Source organism: Caretta caretta, chromosome 1, assembly GCF_965140235.1.
Source record: "Caretta caretta isolate rCarCar2 chromosome 1, rCarCar1.hap1, whole genome shotgun sequence".
Lineage (NCBI taxonomy): Eukaryota > Metazoa > Chordata > Testudines > Cheloniidae > Caretta > Caretta caretta.
The window spans coordinates 268,264,202-268,290,999 of NC_134206.1; the positions used below are offsets into that span (position 1 = coordinate 268,264,202).

The 26,798-nt window shown below is 40.1% G+C and overlaps 1 protein-coding gene across 15 annotated transcripts in view; it reads left to right on the forward strand.

The window, feature by feature from the left end:
• Positions 1–26,798, forward strand: part of ANKS1B (ankyrin repeat and sterile alpha motif domain containing 1B) — a 770,082-nt gene that overhangs the window by 677,265 nt on the left and 66,019 nt on the right. For all 15 annotated transcript variants that reach the window (XM_048835480.2, XM_048835488.2, XM_048835486.2 and 12 more), the window contains 2 exons: positions 15,066–15,173; positions 19,472–19,651. In XM_048835480.2, coding sequence (XP_048691437.2) covers positions 15,066–15,173; positions 19,472–19,651 — 288 coding nt within the window. The remainder of the gene's footprint in view (positions 1–15,065; positions 15,174–19,471; positions 19,652–26,798) is intronic.

The window sequence follows — 26,798 nt, forward strand, 5'->3', positions numbered from 1 at the left end:
AGAAAGAGAATGGACCAAGCTGCTGCGTGAAAAGGAACTTGGGTGGGCTGCTGAGTGAGTAGGAGAGAAAAAGTTTTAAAGAGAGAAAAGGTTAGCAGACGAGAGAGAAGGACCTAGAAACTGCAAAGAGGGAGAGATTAAAGTAGTCTGAATAGCTAGAAGAGGCAGACAAACATATTATTTACTGTGATTTACCACATACATCTTATAGATGTCACGTCTAATATCTTTCAAATCTTTATCTTTACATTTAGTTGTACCAATGCCCAGTGCTGCGTTAGTTATTTCTTATCTGATTACTCTAATGATCTCCTTGCAGATCTTTCTATTTCTTCTCTGTTAATTATGCAATCTCTTTTCTGCTGCTCATTTATCATTGATCCCACAATTCCCATTTTTACCTTTTTTCAGTGACTTACATTGGTTGCCTCTGAAAATAGGTAGTTTCATTTAACATTTTATTTTTAGCATTTAAAGGTCTTTATGCATAAACCTATTTGTATGTTCAGAATTTTTCATGTTCATAGGTTTTAGTTTATACTGCCTTTTCCTTTGTTGTCTGTGTATCTTTGCCTTCATTCATTTAACACTGGTATGGGGAAAATTTCTGTCCTACGTGAGATCTCTTTACTAGAATCTCAGTTTATAATATGTCCATAAAATAAGTTTGTTTCTTCTGTTGTTGTAATGCACCTTATTAGTTGTAAGGTGTTGTGTATTGTTGGCTATGTGCCATATAAATTCATAATGAAGCATACAGAAATGTACTCAGTACACCCACAAGCAAACCAAGACCTTTCAGTTTGTTCCCAGAGGTTAGATTCCAGCACTGCTGCAAAACAGCTCTGAGCTGGAAGGGTGTTCTGGGGTGGTGACGTGGAAATAAGAACACTAAGCATCCCACTCTGCTTCAGAATTCCCCTATCCAGCAGCATCACAACAAGCAAGTTTTGAACTGGAGCCTCTATGTCAATATCCAGAGGATTATTCCATCTGAAAGCTATTTCCTAGCTACTCTGGAGCAAATGAAAAGATTTGGGTGTGGTTGCACTATGTTCACTTCTGTGTGTGCTAAGTTAAAACATGCAGATTGTTTCCCAGTTTGAGACTCAAGACCTTTATTTTGCATCCTGGATGTTTTTTTTTAAAATATTCCATTGATATTACATCACATACTAAATCTCCAAGCATGATACATTTGGAAAATGATTTCTAACTGTGCATGGTAAACTGTGATGATCATAACTTCAGCTTGCACCTCCAAAATTGATCATGTACTCTTGGTTCACAGCAAGAGAGGATACCTGAATCTAGAAATCTCAGTGGGAATACTGGGACTCAGTGAAATAGAAAAGATATAGACTACAGTCAGAAAAGATGAACTGTACATTAATTCTATTAAGAAATGTATTAAATATTGAATGAATCCCTAAAAATCAGAAAATTAAACCTACTGTCTGTCATAAGGGAGTTTAATGTGATACTTTTAAAAGACATCTTAACCTTCTCCTTAAATATTTTTCAATACTTCTTCTTAAACAACACAGTCACTTTCACTGCACTGCAGAAATTCTGTTCTCTTACACTATTGAGTCTCCATGACATATCTGTAACAAAGAAAATATGAATGCAAATCAGGAGTAGAAATATTTTGAGCTCTAAAAGTACAGAAAGTGTGTGTTACTGCAGGAGCAGCAAGAGCTTAAATTTCAGTTTTCTTGGACTGGATTTATCCCGTTTTTTTTAATTACACTTTGCTGCACCCTAAATATAAGAAATACATGGAGAATTTAAAGAAAAATTCTATAAATTGGATGTGCACAAGAATAATTGAGTGTTTGAAACTATACTTAATTAATAGTGCCTAGATTTAGCCTTATTTATTTATTCCAAAAAAGCAGTCAGTTATTTAATATTGCAGTTCACATCGGACATAAAATTGAAACTAAATACACATATAAATATGTCCCAAAAAGTTATACATTAGAACACTGAATGACTACCTAAATTACATTATTATTTCATCATTTTAACTTAATGAAGTCTTTTTTTCTCTTTTCTTGTTATTCATACTGTCTCTGCACTTCTGATTCATTATTAATCATAGCTCATGTGGTGACTTGCTATAAAATGTTCATGACAGGTTGTTGGGGTTTTTTTTTTTCTGTAGTGAGTTAATTTAATATGTACCGTAGCTTACATTTGTGGAGCGATGATGTAAAAACCTGTCTGGCTTCACAAGAATATTGTTGATTAATATTCCCAGTGCTGTATGTTCAACTTACAAATTAATACTTTTTTCCTTTCAGATTTATAGTTTCAAGATCTAGCAAAGATTCACATTCTGCTGTCTTGTCACAATAAATGCAGATCTGTAGTGGCATTATTTCCAGTCCAAAGACTGATTCTCTTGTGCTGCAGTAGCATTTGTAAAATAGGATTTATTGGAGAATAGACTGAAATCAATTATATGAGATTTAATAAGAGAAATGTAAAATGATTGATGTAGGAAGCAACATATAGGAAGGGCTGTAGGATCATACACAGTAATACCGGGAGGAATTACCTGGGGGCCGTAGTAGATATTGAATTGAACATGAGTCAACAATGTGGCACCAAAAAAAAAAAAAAAAAGCCCAATTCTATACAATTTTGTATACATTGATGGGAGTAATACATAAAATAATAAGACCAATTATTCTACTCTTATGGTACAGCTTAAGTCTCTGTTGGGGTACTCCACACAGTCCCTGGGCTCTTTTTTATTAAAACAGTCACAGTTACAGAAAATTCAGGGGAGATCAATATATAAGATAAACATTTGAAAAATAAGAAATATGGTATCAGGAAAGGGCAAAAGAAAAGAAAATTGGTCTTGTACTCACTTTTTTTTTTTTTTTTTGCTGCTTTATCATTTATAAATGTAGAAGTCTAAAAAAAGGATTTTTTGCAGGGCGCAGTGGGTTTCTTTTTTAATCTGTTTGTTTGTACATTAGAAACTCAGTCCTGTCTTGCCTGGAAGACTCTCTGATAACTGGAGAATTTGTGCAATAAGCATGCTCCATCTAGTGAGAACAAGACTGAAGGCAATTGCAGCTCTCTGCCAATATGTAGAGGGATGTTTATAAAGGAAATAATGATTATTTTCATAACTCAACAAGAAGAGAACAAGAAGCTATGGTAGAGAAAATTTGGGTTAAATATTAGGGGAAATGTTATAACTCCACAATAAGACTGGCTAGGCATTGGCTCAAGGAAGTTTTATAAATTACAATATTGGAGATATTCAAATATAGGATTAGTTACTCAAAAAGGAATGGTTTGGTAATAATCCTGGGCATGATTGTAGTGTCCAACCCCTCTTCTCCCTCCCTGTATTCTCCATACATGGGTCTCAGTCCAGCAATGAGAAGAGTGCCCAGTAGGGTTGGCAACTTTCTAATCACAGAAAACCAAACACCGTTGCCCCGCCCCTGCTCACTTCATCCCCCCTCCCTCCGTTGCTTGCTCTACCTCACCCTCACTCACTAGCTCATTTTCACCGGGCTGGGGCAGGGGGTTGGAGTGTGGGGGCTCTGACTGGGGGTGGGGCCAGAAATGAAGGGTTCAGGACGCAGGAGGGGGTTCCTGGCTGGGGCAGGGGATTGGGGTGTGTGAGGGGGTGAAGGCTCCAGCTAGGGGTGTGGGCTCTGGGGTAGAGCCAAGGAGGAGGGGTGCAGGAGGCAGCTCCAGGCTGGGGCCGGGGGGTTCAGAGTGCAGGAGGGGGCTCAGGGCTGGGGCAGGGGAGGGCTGTGGGGTGCAGGCTCCAGGCGGTGCTTACCTCAGGCGGCTCCCAGGAGCAGTGACATGTCCCTCCGGCTCCTAGGCAGCTCTGTGTGCTGCCCCCACCTGCAAGCACCGCCCCCGCAGCTCCTATTGGCCATGGCTCCCGGTTAGTGGGAGCTGCGGAGCTGGCACTTGGGGCAGGGGCAGCTCATGGAGCCCCTGTGGCTGCCTCTACACCTGGCAGCCAGAGGGACATGCTGGCCGCTTCCCAGGAGCCACATAGGGAGCCTGACAGCCCTGTGCCAACTGGACTTTTAACAGCCCGGTCAGCAGTGCTGACCAGAACCACCAGGGTCCCTTTTCAATCAGGTGTACCAGTTGAAAACTGGACACCTGGCAACTCTTAGTGCCTAGGCCCACTGCAGCCAATGGGACTCTGTGTGGATACAGAGATCTGACCATGTGGAGCTCCTTGCAGAATTGAGATAATGGATTTGATTCTTCTGTGTGAAGGGTGGGGGCCAGCCTTCCTGCCATTGTCCTGCCTTCCTGGGACTTCACTCCCAGGATCTGCACAGGGTGAAGAGTAGGAAGTGGGTGGGCCTAAGGTGAGGAACAAGACATGCACACCATTCCCACACAGCTTCATGGAGATCAGAGTCATCACCCTTTAATAGGGTCCTTTAAGAAATATTTTTTTCCAGAGGCCTCTGAAAAAGATCACAAAAATGACAACACTATGGAGGGGGGAATTCTACAGCATTCTACGCTAACAGCCCATAGCAATAATTTTGTATAAGAGAAAATTGGACTGGAAATTATTGAAAGAGAGGCTTTCCCATGATAATCCACGAGTTTGTGGTTTTGGCCTAAATGGAAATACTCCAAGAATAGCCCTTCTCACTACGTGTCTGCCAAAACTTGGAAACACAAGAGAGCACCTCAGTAAGTTCTGCCTAGTTTCTTCCCAGTTTGCTTCAAGATCAAAACTGTTTTTGCTCACGCCATGCTAATGTTGAATGTTTAATGAAGAAATCTGCATAAGAGGTGTATGATTTTTAATGGCCTTATGAAATCAATTTATCTCAAATAGTGCAGGTTATGAATCTGTTGTGTGGATATTTGTCATGTTACTTAGAGCCACAAGGGAGAACTCTCTTCAGCTATTGATGGATGAATATTTTTTGCCATTTTAGTTGTATCCTTTTGTAACCCCTTGTCTCTGATAATGTTCACCTCAAGGCATGAAAGGAAAAGATATTTTGAGGAATGCTTTTGCTGTCCCCTCTGCCCCTGGTGGAGTTAATCCAACTGTCCTGCTGTGCTCACAGAGTCTGTTTTCTCCCACCCAAGGTGCTTCTTCCTCACAAATTAAGAGTCAAAGTACAGCATGATGCCAGCCTGTGATGTACGAGATTAACTGGCAATGAAGAACAATGTCTTTCAAGCTAGTAACTTCATGTAGTTCAGCTGATTCTCTAGGAACACTTCTGTGATACTTCGGGGTATATGTGAGGAAGATACTTGTCGTCTTCTTGCTGTGACTTCCCTATGTTGTCATATTGACATTGTTGAGGATGATTCTTCTTTCAAAATGTACAAACAAGTTTCACATTTTTATTTTTTAAGCTCTTCCTTTGTAAAGTGACTACACTTATACTATAATATTAATGCAGTGTTTGATCAAATATTGAATTCAGACACTTAGCAGGTAAGGATGAGTAACAATGGCATTTTTTGGAAAAATATGTCATTTTTTTTTATTCTCTGCACATCACCATTTAACACAAAACAGCCTGAATGCAGGCGAAAATTGTCTTTACTGACAGTTTTGTTTGACTAAGGCGTGCAAGGTTTGGGCTCATGCTGTTCGGCTTAGTTTGGTGCAGGGACCCAATCATTTACTAAATGGAAAATTCTCAAACATAATAATAATTAGGTTATCAACCAGAGAGCTGTCTGACTTGTAAATGTATCAGCAAATGGAAGCTACCTCTTCTAAATTAAATGACGTTTTTCAAAAGCATTTATTCTGATGATTAACAGAATTTGTCATGTTGGATATTTGACCTTCTCTGTGCATGTTGAAGATGGCTTTTGCAGTGTTTTGTGTGATGTCACCATGTTAATAGTATGCATTAAATTTTAATGTTAAGAGGAGGTATCCAACACTATATTGTATTAGTTTTTTATTATGTTTCATTACCATTTTTACCATGATATATAATCGCATGATGTAAAAACAAACTTATATAATCAAATTTCTATTCTCATATATTTTTCACTATAAAATATTGCAATCATTACCCTTATGTTAGAAAAAGAATTATTTTTGTTCCATATGTATCAGTGTCTATTTTTATTATAATTGTGAACTACAGTAAGTTGCACTTTTTGTACCAAGTGGCAAATCATTATTTGCTCCCTTTGGTATTCATTGGAATAATCATCATCATCATCAAATTATTTTGGCACTTGTAATATATAATTCTGTTTAGTAATTCAGTGAACACTTATTAAAAGAATGCGCACTTTCCTTTTACCTGGAATCAATAATCTTGATAGAACTGTGTCATACTTAGCAACTACATCCATTTTACCCCAGTGAGTATCAGAGATTGCTGTAGAGATTCACATTTCATTTTTTAGATTTCACCACCCTAAATGCTGTTCATTCTTGTATACAGATTTCATGTGCTTTGCAGGCAGCAAACTATTTGAAATACTCTCCAAGATTAGAAGAACGATGTAGGATTTATGTTGCCAGTGACACAAATTATGCTTTTAGATTATCTGTTATACAAATAATATTGCAAGATAAAATGGGATAACACATGGGAAATCTGGGGTCTTTGTGCTAGCCCTACCATGGGGTAGGACAGAAGAGATTCCCCAGGTCCATGAACCCATCTACTCTGTACATCTGGATCTGAGGGCTTGCAGCCATTGTTTCAATTCTCAGGCAGGAACAGAAGCCAATGGGGGGGATTAGCTACATAGCAATTCCATGTTCTAGTACTGGATGGGAGGTGGATTTCACCTGTATTACTGCACCCACTCCACCCACATGGAGCCTAAATAATCTGGCTTTGTGAGGATGGGAGAAGTACATTTTACTGTTTGTGTCTATAAAACAGTTCATCATTAAGTGCTGTTTAAATAAAATGATAAATCATTTTTGGCCTTGTGACTCAGAATAAGCCAAGTTGATCATGATTCTAATAATTCTGGGGCGGAGAGGATATTGTTCAATGGGCTTTTTAAACATCTCAGTTTAATGTTTTTGCAAACCTCAGATATAATCAAAAATTCTTTTTTTTTATACACACTATATATTTATACAAACACCGTGTGTGTATATGGTGTGTGTATAAAACAAAAATGTATATATTACAAATATATAAAATCTTTGTGTGTGTGTAAATGTTTTTGTTACATCTGTGGTTTGCAACAGTATGAAATCAGGATGTTTTTAAAACAGGATGTTTCCATGAATGTGTTCATGAAAAACTAAAGTAAAAGTTGTTCTAAAAAGTGATTCAACATGCAGCCTAAGACCAGTCAGGGGATATAGTGAAAATCTTTAATGACCAGATCTAATTTAATAGAAATTAGGAGAAGACCATGATAAAGAAATGAAACTAATAATTTTCAGTTGGAACATTAAAGATCATCAGTTACAAGCAGAAAATCAGGATTATTATTTTTATATAGAACTCAATTACAGGAAGCACTTACAATCTAATATATTTTCTTAAGACACATCTGATCCTGTCACTGAAGTAAATGAGAATTTTGAAATCAGGTTGATGGCAGGATGAGGCCCAGAGTATAAATCGAAGATTTTCTATTTAAGTCAATGACCAAACTCCCAGTAACTTCAGTGCTACAGGATAATGCTTAAATAAATAAACATAAGATGCCTGAATCTGATCTTGCATTACACCGGTTTTACAACAGTGTAACTCAGTTGGCTTCAGTGGATGTATTTCTGATTTACACCAGCACAGATGAAACCAGAATCAGGACCCATAATTCCAGATACTTAAAGAAGACATAAGCCCATCAGAACCCTTACTTGCAGAACTGCATTCTGAGTTATACTTGAGCCTTATTTTTCCAGGTAGATTATTTATCTCACTTCTTCATGACTGACTTATAGAAACAGAATTTATTAGACAACCATCTGTCTTTGTGGAATGTTGTTGTCACCAAGACAACTTGACAACTGTTTCAAAATGGTTAATATATACAGTAGAATAATGACACATACCCTGTATCATTTATAAGCCAGTCTCTCACCAGCTTGATGTACATGGAAGTAGTGACTTCTGTTGAAACAACGGCAACCAGAAATATTGTCGTCTTGGGTCCAGCTATGTTGCAACAGCTCTTTTACCTCAAGATAACAGCAGACCGGTGTATTCCTTTTTTGAAGGCATTCATGGTGCGAGCACACCAAGGAGCCTTCTAATGCATTAAGCATGCAGACGATCTGCTGATGTTTTGGGGTAAGGGCCGTGTTTAAGATGGGGAAGAATAAGGAACTAGCCACTCTACAGTACTATCCCCTGCAGGCTGGCTGGATTCCTGGGTAAAAAGGTGGCTAGGAGTTAGCACAGCATGGAGCTGTATGAATTTGCATTGTCTATGGCTGTTCCTGAGGAGCTGCAGGAGCACTCAGCTGATGGCAGCTTGGCACCTACAAGGCCAGGATTGATTCTCAATGCCACCATAGTTCTAAGAGTCAGAGTGCCAGCAGAATAGCGTGGAGGGGCAGGTATCCATTGCAGACAACTCCCGCTTCCATGGATCTAGCAGGTCCCCTCTACACCAATTCCTAGGATCTGTGGGGTTGAGACACCTCACTCCATGCAAACCCTCGGGGCCTCAGACCACATGCCCTTGAGGAAGGAATGCTTAACAAGAAACTTTGCAAAGTGAACATCTGTTTTTCCCTGTGTCTCTACCACCCTGCAGCAAGTTTCTCAGCAGGACGGAGCAGTGAGGCCCGGTGTAATTGTATCGGTGTTGCAGGTTACATAAATATGTACAGTAACTGTTAAAAGTTTAACGGTTTAGCCATATTTATTTGTCACTAAAATGGAAATGATTTACCCCATGTAATGGGTACCAACTTTCAGCCCACGGCAAAGTTTTTTGGGTAAATTATAGATCAGGAAAGATGGACGTGTGCACTAGTGGGACTGCTGTACTTCGGTTTCTCACCATTTTTCCTGAGGAAAGACTCTGCTGTGTTATTACTACTGCCTTGTCAGATCCTGTTATGACATGAATCCTGTGCTCCAGTGTTTTAAAATGTATTTTAAAAAAACACAGTGGAGGAGTATAAATGCTTTAAATTTTAAAAATGTAAAATATATTTTAATACTTTAAGTGCATAAAGTTCCACTATGTATATGGGGTTATCACACACATTCAGAAACTGCTACATCTCAATGCTCTAATGGCTTACAAAGATGACTCGGGTTTGCCACGAGCAATTGCAACCAAACATGGTTTTAACTATATTTGAAAATAGATCCAAATACAAATTACTGTACAAGTCCCAGTGTGAACAGGGCCTGAGTTTCAGGGTTTGGCCGATCGTTTTCTATACAGCTCCAGTGCTGTGGTAGAATGTGGTAACACAGTTTGTATCCATACTTAATATTATTTCATACCATAGGATGATCATATCTGGAAAATGATCTAGATATTTGCTTGGGGGTTCATTTATGGCAGGAGCTCTGCTAATTTATAGATGATTAAATTTTCTAAATCTTTATAATACCCATCACTCAGCTGAGTAAGAGCATCTGCAGAGGAGAATTTGGGGAGGAATAATTTCTACAGGCCTTCAGCTACAAAACTGATTCCCTGGGTGTGGGTGTGGATTGAAATCCAATTCATTTTTACATTTCCTGGTCTCCTTTTTAGACCCTCATGACTCCACACTGGCTGATTCTTGTTCCCTGGATTCTTTCTTTTCACAAGAATCGTAGCCTTATGTATGCATTTCTAAAGCACCCGTTGCTGCAGTATATGGGGGCTCTGGACACTTAATTCTGGTGGTGATTGGTATTATCCAACGAGGGGCCACGCTGCGGGGGGGAAAGTGGTGATACTCAATTTACTATCTGCACACAGTCCCAGAAAGCTTATGGTTTCACCTAAAGTGATCAGCAATAAAATAGTTAACAGTGTTGAATTTCAATTAACATTTTAGATGTTTACCTGCAGGCTCAGGAAGACAGCACCTGATTGGTTCATATTTACAAGGTTTCCTTCGCAACCCTAAGGCCTTAGAAACATTTTTTAATTAATGAAGCTTAAATACTGGAGGAACTGATTATGCCACTCGTAAAATGTTAGTGCTATTCTGAGCTCTGTTTACTTTCTTGTACTGCTCCCAGCTCAATGGCATCGAGGTGCTGTTGCCTCCTAACTGAGTCAGTCTCCAGCCTTCTTCCACAGCCATGGCTGTTAGTACTGCTGCCCTGCCTGTTCCAAACCACCCCAAAACAAAGTCAACACGTTAGCTAGAATAAAAAACCCATCCCCTTTCTGGGGTGTGGATTTGTTAATAAAGAAATTAAAAGTAACATAATATTCCGTTCAAGCCCTCTCCCGAGGATTGAATGCTCTTAGGATTTCTAATTCAGGACTGCCCAGCCCAGACCCTGACTCCACTGTCTCTAGAGAAATGCTCCCACCTATCTTAGATCTGCCTGGGGTAAGGAGCTACCTGCCTCAGTGACTCAGCAGAACCCACTTATCCCTTTTCCAGCAGGATCAATATTTGCTAACAAGGTGGGGTGCTTCAGGCACACTGACAGCCCTATTAAACTATTCTTACATAATATTCACCAGAGCTCATAATTTTTCAGGATTTGTTTTCTTGAATTCTGTTAGCCTTTATAGTCCCCCCCAAAAAAATTATTGTGTAAGTTTATGCCAACCTTAGCAGACATAGCTTTTCCTTTTCCAGCATCTGTATGTATGTAGTCACCAGGGAGTTATCAGGATACGTGTGTGTCTGTGTTTTCATATCTGTCAGCTAAATCAAAAATCCAAATGCAAAATGTTGCAGTCATATTTTGTGAATTTGTAATATTCTCCAGTGGAATGAATGGAGAATATGGAGACATAAATATAATATTACTTTATTTCTGTGCCTACATTTTTCTTTTGACAAATGACTTGCTCCACTCTTCTTGTAATTGTATTACACCAAGTATAAAAAAACTCACTACAATGGAAGTTATACTTAATCCAAAAATGTGATATGGGCTTTCACTCTTTTGTGGCATGTATCGTGTTTGTCGGCAAAGTGAGAGGCATATCACACACGTGCTTTTTTGTCTCTGATACGAAATTTAGCCTTAAGCTACTGTAGCGGTGTCATGACACAATCTATATGATTTACCACCACCAAACTGCAAAAACGTGTTTCACTGCCATGTATGAAATATGCTACAATCTTTACTGCATAATGCTAAATTGCATAACAATTATATGGATGCTATTAATTGACTGTAGAATTCAGTATTTGTTCAGTGTTATTTGTTAAGTATATCAGTGTTAACCTGATTTTGAAAATACTGATGGGGCACTAGATGGCTGGGTGCACCAAGTAAGTGAGAGTCTCTTATGGCCTTTTGGTATGAAACATTAGGATACTTGTAATATTATGCTGCCCTAGGCCTCATTCCCTTTACATACTATTGACCCATATTTCTGATATTTGACATTTTTGCTAAATACTGTCAGGGATAATCTATCACAGAACAATTTTTGAGATTATCTGTAGAACTCTCTTCTTATAACTCAAATGTATAAGGGCTTCAGATAATGACATTTCCTATTGGGAAGATGATCAATGAACATCCAGGTAAGACAATTATGAGGGAGCGATTGTGCATTTTGAGACCAAAACCAAAGCATCTTTCATTAACAAAGTGGTTAGTCCCTGATCTGTGATTAGGTTTTCCTATTGGCCAAATATGAAATGTTTCTGTAAGGCGCATCTTCAAATCCTTCCACATCCAGATTCACAGTAAGATCCACTTTTCATGAAAGAACAAAATGTGATACAGGTTGTGTGGTGTTCCTAGTATTCTGAGATCGGTGCAGCTTTTAGATTAAGCCCACTCTTTTCAAAAGAGCTTAATCAATTGGAGACCCACCTCCAGAGCCCTGACCTGCAAAGTTCCAGAGACTCATTCCTCTTCTGTCATGGAGTTCATCAGTTGCATGAAGCCACAGGAAGAGTAAGTGACACTCAAGTCATCCCTGCTCTGATTTATTAATTAGCGATCTTGCTAATGCTTCTTAATCATCAGTTTCAGTAGTCATGGGGAGAGAGGCAATTTCTCAGATTGCTAGGGCCAAGCCCATGCAAAGCTTTGAATATCAAGACAGAGACTTTGAACTGGACTCTTCATTCAACTGGGAGTCAGCAAAGAGACCGGAGCACTGGAGTTATGTGTTCAGAGTGACCTGTTGTGTTAAACGAATGATCTGCTACCTTTTTGTACCAATGTGAGCATTTGGGGATGTTTTGATGTCATTCCTAGATATGAAATGTAGTGATGAAACATGAAGATCATGAATGTGTGTGTTGCTTTGGCAAGGACTGATGTGATGTGATGGGGCCCAATCTTATAGCAACTAACAAGTATAAGATGGGCTTTTTTTCCTGCCATTGATAATTGGGCATTCAAAGCTCATGTTCAATGTGTGATCCACTATAACCCCCAGATCCCTTTTAGCCGTAGTACTGCCTAGCCAGTTATTTTGTAGTTGTGCATTTGCTTTTTTTCACCCCTAAGTGTAGTATTTTGCACTTGTTTTTATTGAATTTCATCTTGTTGACTTCAGACCAATTCTCCAATTTGTCAAGATTGTTTTGATTTCTAATCCTGTCCTCCAAAGTACTAGGAACCCCTCCCAGTTTGTCATCATCCACAAATTTTATAAGCATACTCTTCACTCTGTTGTTCAAGTCATTAATGAAAATACTGAATAGTATCAGACTGAGAAGAACCTTTGTAGATCGCCCTCCCAGTTTGACAGTGAACCATTGATAGCACTCTTTGAGTATGATCTTTCAACCAGTTGTGCACCCATCTTATGGTAATTTCATCTAGAACTACTTTTCCCTCATTTGCCTTTGAGAAAATCATGTGGGATTATGTCAAAAGGCTTACTAAAATCAACATATATCCCATCTACAGCTTCCCCCCCAATCCATTAGGCCTGGAAGGAAATTAGGTTGGTTAGGCATGAGTTCTTGACAAATCCGTGTTGGTTATTACTTATCATACCATTATCCTCTAGGTGCTTACAAATTGATTATTAAATAATTTGTTCCAGTGTCTTTCCAGGTATTGAAGTTAGGCTGATTGATCTATAATTCCCTGGGTCCTCTTTGTTCTCCTTTTTAAAGATAGGTACTATGTTTGCCCTTCTGTGATCCTCTGGACCTCACCCATCTTGGTGCTGTTTACATTTGATGTAAAGTGGATGCAGACTTTAGTGTCTCCTGCATACTGCTGGCATTTCAGCCTGTGTTGTCTCACTGACTTTCCTAATGTCTTCCTATATATCTTGAATAATATGAAGATAACAAGCTTGTGGGACTTTTCAGGGGGGCCTGCTGTGGAGGAACAGCTACTCACAATGATCCTCCGGGTTCAATCTGAACAGAAAGCCCTGGTTTTGTGGTGGTTCCAGTGACCTCTTTAGCTGCAGGCAACCAGACTGTTAGATGCTCACAATATGAAATAGCACAGACAGGACCAGCAGGGTGAGTGTGAATGTAGCTCCCCTATTTGTGGACAGGAGGAGGTCAACTACCAAAGCAACAATAGATGTCTCTGTACTGTGCCCTGTTCTGACACCAGATTGAGTGGTATCTAAGATATTGATTGCTGAAAGGTTGCTGACTTCTTGATCAGGTTGCTTAGAAAAGGGAAGCTAGAGACCAGGCAGTAGTTTGGGAGGTCACTAGTGTCGAAGAATGGTTTCTCAATACTGTCCGGGCCATTGCCTGTTTTAGTGTGAAAGAGAAATCCCCTGCATCCATGTCAGTGTTGACAGTCTCTATTAGTAGTGGCCCCACAATGGAAGGTGATGTGTTCAGGAAGAAAGGAAGCAATTTGAAGCCTGGAAGGATTCTACGAAGGTGTGATTTTGCCATTTTTATGATTATGACAGAGCAGAGGTTGGATCTCTGCCTCCTAGCTCATTGGCATAGATTTGTAGAAATTCTTTGTATCAGACTTTATTTTCTGCCACTGATGCTCAGGTTTTCTGCTTTGTCCTTACACCTCCCGTCCACCTCATATTTCCAACAACTGCGGGGGTGGGGGAGGAGGTGAGGGAGAGAGCTTGCTTTGATGCTAGAGCATCAATAGAAGTAGTTAGGGAGTTGTAGTGACACAGTAATTATTCAACGCTTGATCAGCTATCATTTTTTATAAATTAAGGTTTGGAATTTGGCAAGTCCAAACATTTTTGGTCAGTCCACTGGGGGTAATTGTTTGTTGTCTTGCTGTGGAGAGAGGTTTTATTTCTGTCTAGAGCGGGACGGGGTCGGACCAGGATTGGCGGGAATCAAATCTGTGTTTCTTTGGTGCACACCATGCCTGAGGGTGTTGCTGACTCTGTGTGTGGAGGCTGAGATTGCTTCTGAGAATCCTATGGTGGAGAGTTATAGAAGTACCAGCTTTTCTATTTGCTGTTCACTTCCTCCCTCTGTCATTTCTTTCCTTTCCCCTTTTCCTCTAACCATTAGTCTGGCCACTCTTCACTCTTCTAACACCACTATTCCTCCATTTCAGTTGCTCCCTTTATTCTCCATTGCTCACTCTTGTCTGCAGTCCTACATTTTCTGCCCCAGTCTTTTCTTACTGGTTTTATTTTTTCCCTTTTTTCTGGTACTACTGTTCCATCTGGAATTCAATCTGGAATTCTCTCTCCCTCCACTTTGATTTCACTCTTCTCCCTACTCTGCTGCTCTGCCTGTCTTTGCTTTCCTTAACTGTACCTGCTTTTCTTTTCCCCCCATTCTATATCATTCCTGCCTCCTTTTACTCTGCATCCTCCTCTCTGACCTGTAACCCCCTCTGCTAATCTTTATACACCTTCCACTGCTCGCTCGCTCTTTCTTTCTCCTTGACCAATGCAGAGTACTTACCTCTTAAGATGTTTATAGAAAAGGCGTTTGTTTCTGACTGGTTCTTTGTTTAATGATTTTAATGAATGTTCTTACCTGAGCTTTCATTATTTTTCAGGTTTTAAAAATCAGCTTGGTTGGCCACAGGAAACGTATTTTGGCATCTCTGGGAGACAGGCTTCACGAAGACCCTCCTCAGAAACCACCAAGGTCAATAACCCTCAGGGTAAGTTTCTAGCAAATTTGGTATCTCGTAAAGTCAGCAATCATTTTATAAAAATACTATTTAAAAAGAAAACTGAAAGCAAAAAGAATTGTCACTTAGTAGCTAAGCATATAGAATGAGTTTTATCACTTTCCTTTTTGTTTGCTGCTCTGTAGTGCAAGTCTCTGCTTTAGTTACACAGAGCTAACTGAAATCAGTGAGATAAACATGTATAGATATCAAGGTGTTTCTGGGTATCTAAAGTTACTTGTCTTACTCAGTTTCCATTAATAACCCCACTCCTGCAAGCCTGGTCATGGTACCTCCTGGGATTTTCCACTTTCACTGATTTTTATATCCCTCCCATTGCAATAAATTCACTAGATTTCTAATCCCAGAAATTTTGCTTTCTTGGTATCTATTATCCGTATTACCTTATGGTCTGGGGACCCTGTCTTTACTGTGTTGTGTTCAAGGTAGTTCATGCTCATTAGCACCTTTTACTATGACATTTTCATTCAGTTCTTCCCTGTTTGAGTAGATTTGATTTGAGTATTTCCATGGTGACTGCTCCTCTGATTGGAATTTCATTCTGGAATGGATTTCCAGTTGTCGGGCACATAATGTGCTCCCTCGTTGTATTTCCTGGTGTTAGCAGGAGAAGGTAAAGCTAGAGTGGGAACTGCTGCTGCCTTTTATAATCTTATTTTAACAGAAAATTATCGATTCTGTGACCTCCCTGTTTTTACCCTCTTTAGTGTCAAACGCTATATACAAATGCTTAGATTTAGAAATCTATAACCTGTTTTTTAATATTGTGCTAGCAAAAGTGCCTTTCAGTTCATGATGTCCTGCCCTAGAGAATTGCTCAAAATAGGGTATTTTTAGTTACATTTTATATCTTGGTTTGTTGTGTGAATGGTCTCCTGGCACACTGCAAGTGCTAAAATAAAAAAGAAATGGCCAATGCTGAAAGTAGCACACACTCACTCAGGGGTTTCGATGTATTGGATTTGAAAACTATTTCTATACATGGGAATGTTCCTCTTCTGCTGGTGGAAAAGCTTTCACATCCTACGTTACTAGCAGCATTGTACATTCTCTGTACAGTGAAAAGTACACTAAATCTTCTCCTCATGTAATCAGGATGAGGAAAAATATTTCACTGCCCAACAGCTAGAATTACTAATGCAGACAGTAACTAAATATTATTCATCACTTTATGTACAGTTGTCTTCAATGGGAGTCCTAAAGGAAAGGACATGAGTTTGGATTAAGATCCTCTACTCCTTCAATAGCTGAGATACTGTACCATAGAAATACTCAAACAAAAACATAGGGGAGTGTTTACCTTATAATATGCACTAATGATTTTATTTCAAGCTGAAGAATAGTTTGGATATGGTGAAATGTATATCTGCTTCTGTAGGAAGATCTGTTTGTGTCTAGCACATTGAAAGAACCATTTTTTGGTGTGAAGATTGTTCCTAAAAGGATGCCAGTATAAGTCTTAGCTGGGCTAATAGCCTCAGACCACCACTTCAGTTTTTCTAGTTCCTACAGTAGCTTTAAACATTATTTTTTTAATGAAGAAAACATTGGTAAATATTAAAGCAAAAGTAACAAAGATACAGTATGAAATGCGGAGATTGATCACTCTTACCTATGAGCAGAAACCTTCCATTGGAAGAGCAACCAACCACATTAGACCACCCCAGGCCTCCTTACTCTCCTCCTGGTCTCTCAGCAGCTTGAAATAGGGTGCCTTAGAGTGGTCCACAATCTAGTTTGGCTCTGTGGAAAACTGAACCAAGAATCCCCTTTAGTTACTCCTCTAAAACAATAAGAAGTAGGTTTTCCTCCCTGCGCCAGAGCAGCCGTTTGTATCTCGGCATTGTTGTACGGTACCTTCAGGCCCATTGTTGTTCAGTGTTAAATAGTTATATTATAGTTATGCTTCATACACATAAACTGGCACATTCCCTGCTCCAAATAACTTAATCTAAGAAAATTGTCTTTATCTTCTCCTGGCACTGTTTCCTGGTGCATGTGATAACTGGGCCATCTGCTCAACACCTGGTCAGAAACTAGACTGTTCCTGATAGTGGAGTTCATCTGTAACTGTATCTCCTGGTCACCCCAGATCTGGACAAGCACTCTTGTGAACCTCAGGCCAGCTTAAGGTATCCTTGCACAAAAGCTTCTTTTGAGAAGTGATTCAAAAGCAGCTTGGGAAGCTAACACTGAAATTTGACGATTGCACAGAAGTGGATGCTGGCAAAAAGGGGTACACACATGGAGACCGAAGGTGCGCTGCCCAGTTGTGCAGGTGAGGGCTTCTGGAGAACTTGACTCTACAGCAGAGTCCAGAAAATTGATCAGAGTCCACTTAAGAAGTGACTAGTGCATTGTGGGACAGATGTGGGAGGAAGAATTGATCCAGTGCAGTTGCTATGCTAGTGTTTGCAGTCCCTACTGGTACAGCATCCGCGCAGATTGTCATGGTGGTAGAGAGCATGCTGTTAGCTTTCCTACTAGCAAGTGGAACTTCACTGGTAATATGAACACCTGAACACTAATGTTTGCAATGTTGTGTTGTTGGATGTACGAGAAGGTTGCAACTCCCAAACTACCCCAGTGTCCTAGACAAGACCACCGTGTCCTGCATCTGTTACAAACAGTTTGGCTAGATACTGATACACTGATGTTTTCTGGAGCCCTGGGAGTTGTAATCTGTGTTCTGTTTCTCTCTCTAATTTCCCCATATAAACTGTATTCTGCAGGGCCATTACAAATTGTATGTAAAGTATGTATCTTATATCTCTGTCCACTCATTTTCTCTCCCAACAAGGGAAGACATTGCTGGAGTACAAACCACGTGGCTTCTCCCAAGTGGTGGTATATTGCCCCTTACAAATAGTTAAGGCATCAATCGTGTGTTTAGCTGGACCCTGACAAGGGCTGGCATGTAGCTGTATCTTCCCAGCAGCAACTCTGGGAGAGGACTTGGCTCATAGTTGGGAAATGGGGATGTAATTTTCTACCAGCCTATACCAGTAGCAGATTACTTCCCCTTCCATGCTGCTCATTCGCCACCCATCTCCATCAACTTCCATCTACACAGGAGGAATCGTGTCTCCATGGAGCCTGCTCACAAACTGGTGATGTGGGGAGGCTGTGAGGAAAATAAGGGTGCATTACTGCCCTCTACAAGTTGTGTAGGGCAAGTCACAATCTAATACAGGGATCCGCAACCTTTCAGAAGTGGTGTGCCAAATCTTCATTTATTCACTTTAATTTAAGGTTTCGCGTGCCAGTAATACATTTTAACGTTTTTTAGAGGGTCTCTCTCTATAAGTCTATATATTACATAACTAAACTATTGTCGTATGCAAAATAAACAAGGTTTTCAAAATGTTTAAGAAGCTTCATTTAAGGTGCTGGAGTCAGGGCTGGGGTCGGGGGGTATAGGGGTCAGGGCAGAGGGCTGGGTGTGTGAGGGGGTGCAGGGGTCAGGGCAGAGGGGTGGGGTTGTGTGGGGGTGCAGGGGTCAGGGCAGAGGGCTGGGGTGTGTGGGGGGTGTAGGGATCAGGGCAGAGGGCTGGGCGGGTGTGAGGGGGGTGTAGGGGTTAGGGCAGAGGGCTGGGGGTGTGGACGGGGTCATGGGGGTGCTCGCAGCCCCTTGCCCTGGGCGGCTCTCGGCAAGAGGCTGGAGGGGATATGCCCTGATTCCACGCCCCTTCCCCAAGGCCCTGTCCCCACCTCTTCTCCGCCTCTTCCACGGAGCAGCGAGTGCGCTGCGGCTCCACTTCTCCCCCTCCCCCGCAAGGGCCATCAGCTGATCGGTGGCAGGGAGGGAGAGGAGGAGGTTGGGCAGGAACCCAGCACGCTGGGGGAAGTGGTGCGTGAAGGGGAGCTTGCCTGCCCTGCAGCAGCAGCCGGCAGGACCAAGCTTCTTCACCCTGCCCCGGCGGGGGGGCAGAGAAGAGTGGGCCGGGGTGGGCAGGATTTTTAATGGCACGCTGCTGCCTGCCGGGGTCCCGGCCTGGGTTCAGCAGTGGGCTGAGCGGGGCCGGTGGCTGGGACCCGGCAGGCAGCAGCGTGCCATTAAAAATCAGCTCGCGTGCCGTCTTTGGCCCGCGTGCCATAGGTTGCCGACCCCTGATCTAATACAAAATAACATTCATTCATCATAAATTCTTTCTTCAGGAAATGCTCCTACATTTCGTATTGACAATAGTTCAAATATAGTTTTAAACAGGTTGCTTGAAGACATAAAAATGGTATTATACCATGCTACATTTTCCATTTCTATCCAGGAACCCAGCGGTAACCATACTCCTCCTCAGTTGTCTCCCTCACTTAGCCAAAGCACTTACACTACCGGTGGCTCCCTAGACGTTCCTCACATTATCATGCAGGGGGATGCAAGGAGAAGAAGAAATGAAAACTATTTTGAAGATATTCCCCGGTCAAAACTGGAGAGGCAGATGGCACAGGTAAGGTTAAAAAGCTGTCCTCGTGCTGTTGATCAAAGAATTAAACCTAGTCATTGTTGCATATTCAGATATTGGGGCCAGATCCAAATCAGCAAATGCAGTATCCGTTTTTGATGTTTTTTAGTTTCAAAGCAGTGTTTGCAAGGGTTAAGAATCCTAAACTAGATTAGTTTGTGCACATATATATATCATATTTTCAAAAGTGTGTGCATGTACTTCATTTAAGACTCTTAGGGCCAGATTTTTAAATATATTTAGATGCCCCTAAATACAGGTAAATGCCTATGTGCATTTGAAAATCCCAGTAGGTGCCTGTTTGCATCTTTACGCATCTAAATACCCTTAAAAATGAAGCTCCCAATCTTGCAAAGAGTTAATCTTATGAATGAGTCTTTTGCAGGATCAGGACCTACATTTTTAAACTCATAGTACTGAACCAATTTTTTTTAAAGAAAGAAATACATAGTAGCAAGGAAAGAAATTCTAGAAAACAACTTTATAAAGAAGTAAGTTAGAATAGGACATAGAAAAAGATTGGGGATTGTTTATACTTCCTTCCAGGAGGCCAAGATATTGACTGACTAGCCTTAAACAAGTAGTTGGTAGGCCCTTGCTCAAGAAGTCATCACTTGATGTTAAAGGCATCCCTGTCCAGCTTGAAAGTTTCCCTTCATGGGGAAACTTAATGTAGATTTTCTGATACCAGCCCAGGTGCTGCTGACATGCCTGTGGGATCTGAATAGGGTTGTTTTTTGCTGACTCTATCCCATCCTTGTTGACGGGTCTTAGAACAGAGTTTAGGCGTAGCTCCTGTTCCCCGAGAGTCCTCTTATAAGCGGTTCCTTGTGGTTCCAGTCTATTGCCCTGCCTGTTCTATACAGACTGATGTACAAGCTCCTGAGAGGAAACTCCATTTTAGGCTGTGTTTTCATCAGTATTCAGAAGACATTAGTTTCACGTCTCCTTTTCAAAAGAAGGTGCCAATTCGTAGCACTGGCTGAGAGAGCGACCCATGTAAAAATGAGCTGGCAGAACCTCACTATAGAAAAGACAAACATGATACAGGTTTGAAGAGAAGCTAATGAGGGGTGTGACTGCTTCCAGTACTGAGTGTGCCCATCATTTTCCAAGGAAGTTTGTATTCTTGGGGTTTATTTGGACATTCTTAAAAGGTTTGTAATTTATTTATATAATGACTTACGTGCCCATCACTGTAGCACTAAATGCATCTCAACATTAAATCAAACTGTCCACAAAAGGCAGCATAAATCAGTCCCCTTCCCTGTACTCCTTCAACCAACCAGAGATAATGTACTGATGATTTTAAATCAAGCATATGCTTGACCAAAAAGATGGGTCTTGTACCATTCTAAAGGTCAGTAAAGTTAAGCTATCAGCAAAAGTGCCTCAGGATGATCTCTGCTGTTCTTTGTGCATAGGGAGAAAGATACCAAGTCCTAAATCATGTAATGCTTTGCAGTGTAGATCAAAAATAAAACTTGGAATTGCACCCAAAAACAGATGGGAAGCCAGTGCAGTTCATGGAGCACATTTGTAACATGAACAGTTCACTTCACTAAGCAGGCAGGCTGCTACATTCTGCTCTGTGTGAAGCTTCCAAGTAGTCTTCAAGCATAGCCCAAAGTAGAGCGTATTTCAGTAGTTCAACCTTAAAGTGGCAAAGACTGTGCAAATAACTGTGTTATAGTCTACATGATAGAGAAAAGGCTGCAATCTCTTTGTTAAATGCGTGTAGAGAAAAAGCAATTAAAAATGCAAATGAAAAATGAAACCCATATGCTACCTGGGAATCCAAGAGCAGTTGATGAATCCCATTTGTTAAGGCAAACATTTATAGGAAAGTGAAATTAGATTTTTTTTTCAAAGAAAAATTTAAACTTGGCTGTTGTATAATTTTATCCTACTGAATTAGGGCTCTCATTCTAATCCAGAAACAGAGCTGGGGAAAGTTGCCCAGTGTGCAAGCTTGCTTTTAAACATAAATTTGCGAGGCTTTCACGGTGAGGGGAAGTTTGACTGAAGTCCATGGGGGCGGGGGGGACGACATTTATCCCTGTACCTACTTAACCACTTTACCTACTGTAAAAATACTTCTTTGAAGGTCACAAATCTTGGAAGTTTGAATATGAAATATCTCATAATTTGTGGTTGAGTAGACTGATTTGTGCACATTTTATCACTTGGTTCACACTTCCCTCTTCCTCTTTTAGTCTCTAATGTTTTGGGTTTTTTTAAGTACCATTTTAGCAGCCCAGCCTGCCTCCCTTTCGCTTTCCTTTCTTCCTGTCTTAACATCCTGATCCTCCCGAGAGGTCTGAAACATCCCTTCCTCAGATACATAGGGACTTTTCAGAAAAAAATATTTTTTTTCTGGAAAGGCCATCATATGTGCCTCCTATCTAAAGAAAGAACGGGGCATTTAGTACCTCTCCTGCCTCAATGTATTTGTAAAACCACTTAAGTGTTGGTGTTTTCCTGAGAGTTGGTACACAGTGAATGCTCTTCTGCTCCTTCTCTCTCACTTTCTCAGTGAAAAACTAGGACAGTCATCCTTCAGGATTCCTTCAGATACCAAATGAAAAAAGACAGACCCAGAATGAAATCACAGCTTAGAGTGGTGGCCGTTTTAGCATCAAATCTAGCTCTGTATTCAGCTCTGTGGCACTGGTGTATGCAGAACTCCCATTGGCATCAATGGGAATATCAGTGACTCCATGTGGTGATCGTTCTCAGTTTGTCCGAGTCATGCTTTTAAGAGGTTAAACTGGGCTTTGCTCAGCCAATCTGGTCTCAAAATAGACATTTGAATTGAGTTTTTTTTTTCTCAGCATCTTGACATGTGCCCCAAATGCTTTGCTGAAATGAACCTTATTTAGAAACATAGGACTGGAAAGGCTCTCCTGGATCATCAAGTCCAGTCTCCTGTTATCATAGGCAAATCCATTATGTAAGCCATTCGTAAATTTATTAAGATCAATTTTAAAACTGGTTAGTCTGTTGTTTTTGGTACTCATAGTGAAAGGCTGTTCCAGATCTTTAGTCTCTCCCAAAAATTCCTCTTGAAAGTAAAGCATTCAGTTTGATCCTATGCATGGATACACTGCCCTCTGTTGTATCTAGCAGTCTCTTCTAATCCAAACATTTGTAGGTTCCTTTGGTTTGTCCCAGACTGACTTCTTCGCAAGCAGTTATTGAAAGTGTCCTGCCCCCAGCTAGAGTACTTCTCACAGACAAGTCCTTTTTTATTCTACCACATGTTACTGGGGCTAGCTTGCATAGTTCCTTCGTCCCTTAACCCTTTCTCTGCCAGGTTCCATTCAAGGGGTATACACTCAATCATAGGGAGATTCATGTACTTAAGTACCTCAGGATCAAGTCCTTAATGCTGTAATTTTGGAGGGTTATTTAGATTCATTTTTCATCACATATTTAATGGGCATATTTTAGCTTACATTGGAGAGAGGCTACTGGATGAAAGACAATTTACAGATTTATAGCTTACTAAAAGGAATGCATGGCTATCACACTGTTCACTTTAGCTCCTTTCTCAACTTTATTTGATTTTAAACTTTCCAGTAAACCTATTTTGAGCTTTCTTTTAAAATATTTTCTTTGGATTTTAGATTTTAAATTAATCAATGCACTCTAATTGTTCTGTCGTTAATATGACACATATTTTCACTATATGCTATGTATTAATCATCAAGCATGCTGATTTTTGCATTAGATATCAACCCTCCTGCTTTTGTTAAGGCCATTTAATACTTTAGAGGACAAAAGGTTTACATCATTCTTCTAAATCATACTCCGATCTTATTTCTAAAAATCGATGACTTATTTGCTTGATTGAGACAAGATTGGATTAAATTAGTTTAACACAGGTGAGCCTGCCACTACAGGAGGTCAGACTAGATGATCACAGTACTTACTTTCTGGTCATTTTGTAGTACAGGGAGGTAAAAAAGAGTAATGCAGAGATTTTCAAGGGAGCCTAAGCAATTTAGACACCCAAATCCTATTGAATTTCCTTTTAAAATCCCAGCCAAAATGTAAAATCTTCGAAGTCCTTGAGATTATCAGAATGTAACACAGATGATTGTGAAAAGGACTTTGTGAAACCTCTCAAGATAAGACTGACTAGCCTGTGTATCATTGGTATTGGAGGCAGAAGATGATTTAGTGCTGAGCCTGCAAGTTATAGATGAACGTGATCAAATCAGCATATTCAATGTAGCTCCAGTTACACTCGAGATTAGTAAACCTTGAAATTGGAATGGAAATCACTGATTCATTTGTTTGGGAAATGAGTGAAATGACTCCTGAAGGTCAGCAAAAGGCAGCTTGTCACAGGCAAATGAACTCTTTTCAGAGGAGAATATTAATCTGTGTGCTCAAAGTGTCCATTTAGAAAACCAGACTAGATATGTAACTTGAGGATCCTTAGTTTGCCATAGGGGTCAAAGAAGTCTAACTGGGGCGATGGAAGGCAAAGTGGGGCTCAGATTCATCCAAATGTCAGGCCCTTCTTCCTGCCTCCTCCAAATATGAGTGGGGAAAAGTTCCACAGCTCCAAAAGGTCACTTCCGCTGAGCAGTGCTTGGCTCTGTTTGCCTTCTCTCTGACCGCTGGAGCCAAGCACAGATCAATTTGCTGAGCATTACAGGAGATCACAGTGGTGGAAGCTGCTGCTTCTGAAGTGTGGTTGGCAGATCTTTGGAGTCCAGTGCCTTCTCCAGTGAGGCACACATCATGGTGCACTTAATGATCCTAATGTTAGCTACCATCAATCCTGACTGATAAACTTCATAGAAATACTGTTTTTCCAGGGCAAAGACTAAGGGCTGGCTGAAAAGCTCATTGATGACAATGGAAAGAGTCCTCTTGCAGTTAGTGAGGTTAAGATCAGGCTCTAACACCTCAACAAGATCTGTCATTTGTGGCAGGGAAAATCATGGGTGTGAAAAGGAAGCCTGGTTAAGTTTCTTAAGAAACGCTGCTTAAAATCTCAGCTCTTTAAGACTAAAGATTTTACAGACAACAAAGAAACTCTAACACCTAGAGTAAAAATGCATCAAAGGTTGCAAAACCAGGACATTGTTGTTCCTTCATTACTTTGGCCTTGGTATTGTAATACTGTAGTAATAGGAAGAAAGTCATTCTTTCATATCTCAAAAGGGTGGAAAAAATTGAATTCACATGTTCTTGGTCAAGGGAATTCACTGAAGAGGGAACCCAGGGCTGAACCCTATGCCCACTCCATTTTTAAGCCTTTCTGGGCTCTTTGTTTTCATTATTTGATTTGACATTCTATTCTGGAACTTAAGAGCCAGGTAATGTAAGAGGATAATAGCTTGAGTGTGCATTTTTTACATAAAGTCATTCCAATCAGTGTAGTGCCACCGTGGAATGTGAAGTTTTGGTAGATCTGTAATTGATTGAAGGATTAGGACTAAGACATAGGAGCCTATACCATAAGTAGAACTATACCTACTAGCAACAACTAAATATTATCTCCAGTTAAGTAAAAGTGTAATAAAAGCTAGAGAGGGAGATACAGATTTCTGTGAAAAGAGCTAAGGGAGAATGTTTTCAGCTCTTTATACCTTGAACTTCTATACTATCTTCCAAGTGTTTCACGAAATTAATTTATCTTCAAAATGTCCTTGAGGCTATCCTGGGTAAATATCATGTCCTCCAGTTTACTCCTAGGGAAACTGATGCACAGAGAGATTGTGATGTGGCCAGGGTTACAGAGCAAGCTTGTGGCAGAGTCATTAATAGAACCCAAACCTCCTGAGACTCAGTCCTGGGTTTTAACCATGAGTCTGAATTTTTGTTCGTTTATCGTATTGTGTATTTCTTTTGTTCTTTCCCCCCACTCTCACCTTTGGAGGGATTTAAAGATTATGGAGGAAATTAAGGATTGAATGTCTAAAGGAAGACACCAATGTGCAAGATGATCATCCGCAAGAAGCAGTGGATTAAAGTGAGAATAATGTGTTTTATCAACAGTTGAAATTGTTGGTGAAATATATTATGGCAAAGAGTACTTTACTATTGCAGTGGATTTAAGAAATTATTAAAATGAGGATGAGGCCAATGTGGATGAAAATCTTTTGTTCTGCTTTTGTTTGAGAGTTTGACTTCTGTTTCAAAATGCAACCAACCGATGGAAAATATAAACGTTGAAGAACACAAGACAGACGTAATGCAAGAAAACCTCAATAAGAACCTAATGAAATGTTGAAAGTTTCGCCTTTTTAAAATGTATTATATTTTTAAATACTGAAAGATTGCTGAACTGTGAAGAGCTTGAATTTATGGCAGAGGAAAAATGACTATATGAGATTTTGGGCTGTATGATAAATATGTTACTGAAAGAATGTTGTCTTTTTGTATACATATTTTCTATGAAGCTCTAAATCTCACCTCCTAGTATATTGAATATGGCTAAGTAAACTATAAAAACGGAATTAAGAACTAACTCAGTAATTTCTACTTGAAAAATCTTAATATTTTCAAAAATGTGACACACTTTTGCTTTTTGAAATAATGCAGTGGGATGTATATTAGATCTGCACACGGCTTCAGCATACAGAGTCCAAGAAGAATGTGCAACTTTAATAGTTGGTGTTAATGGTACAATTAATGCCACAAATGCTAAACCAAGATGCGGACATATGTGATAATTACTCATTTACAGATTTTCTCACTTATACAACCGTTATTTTTGTAAGGATGATCTGGAAGATCCAGGGAGAGTTCCTCTTGACAAAGTAACTAAAATAAAAAGTTCAAGGATCTCTGGAGTCCAGAGAAGAGCTCTAAGCTCCAGTATCCAAATCTTTTAGCTCCTGGAAAGGACTAAGGCCTTCCAGTGAAGCTATGGGTGTTTTTTTTGAAAAGGAGTCCATATATTTTAGGTGCCTAATATGGATAATTGGTGCTTAACCGAAGGCAACCAAATTTTAATATTATGTCCTCTGATCTTAAATATTGGTTGTTAGTTCAGAATTTTGTGTCACATTACCTGCCAGTCTCCACCTTAAATCATCACCTGCACAGAAAGTCAGGGTAGCTATGGTGAAATGTCTTCAGTCCCAAGATTATGAAGATTTCCTTTGTT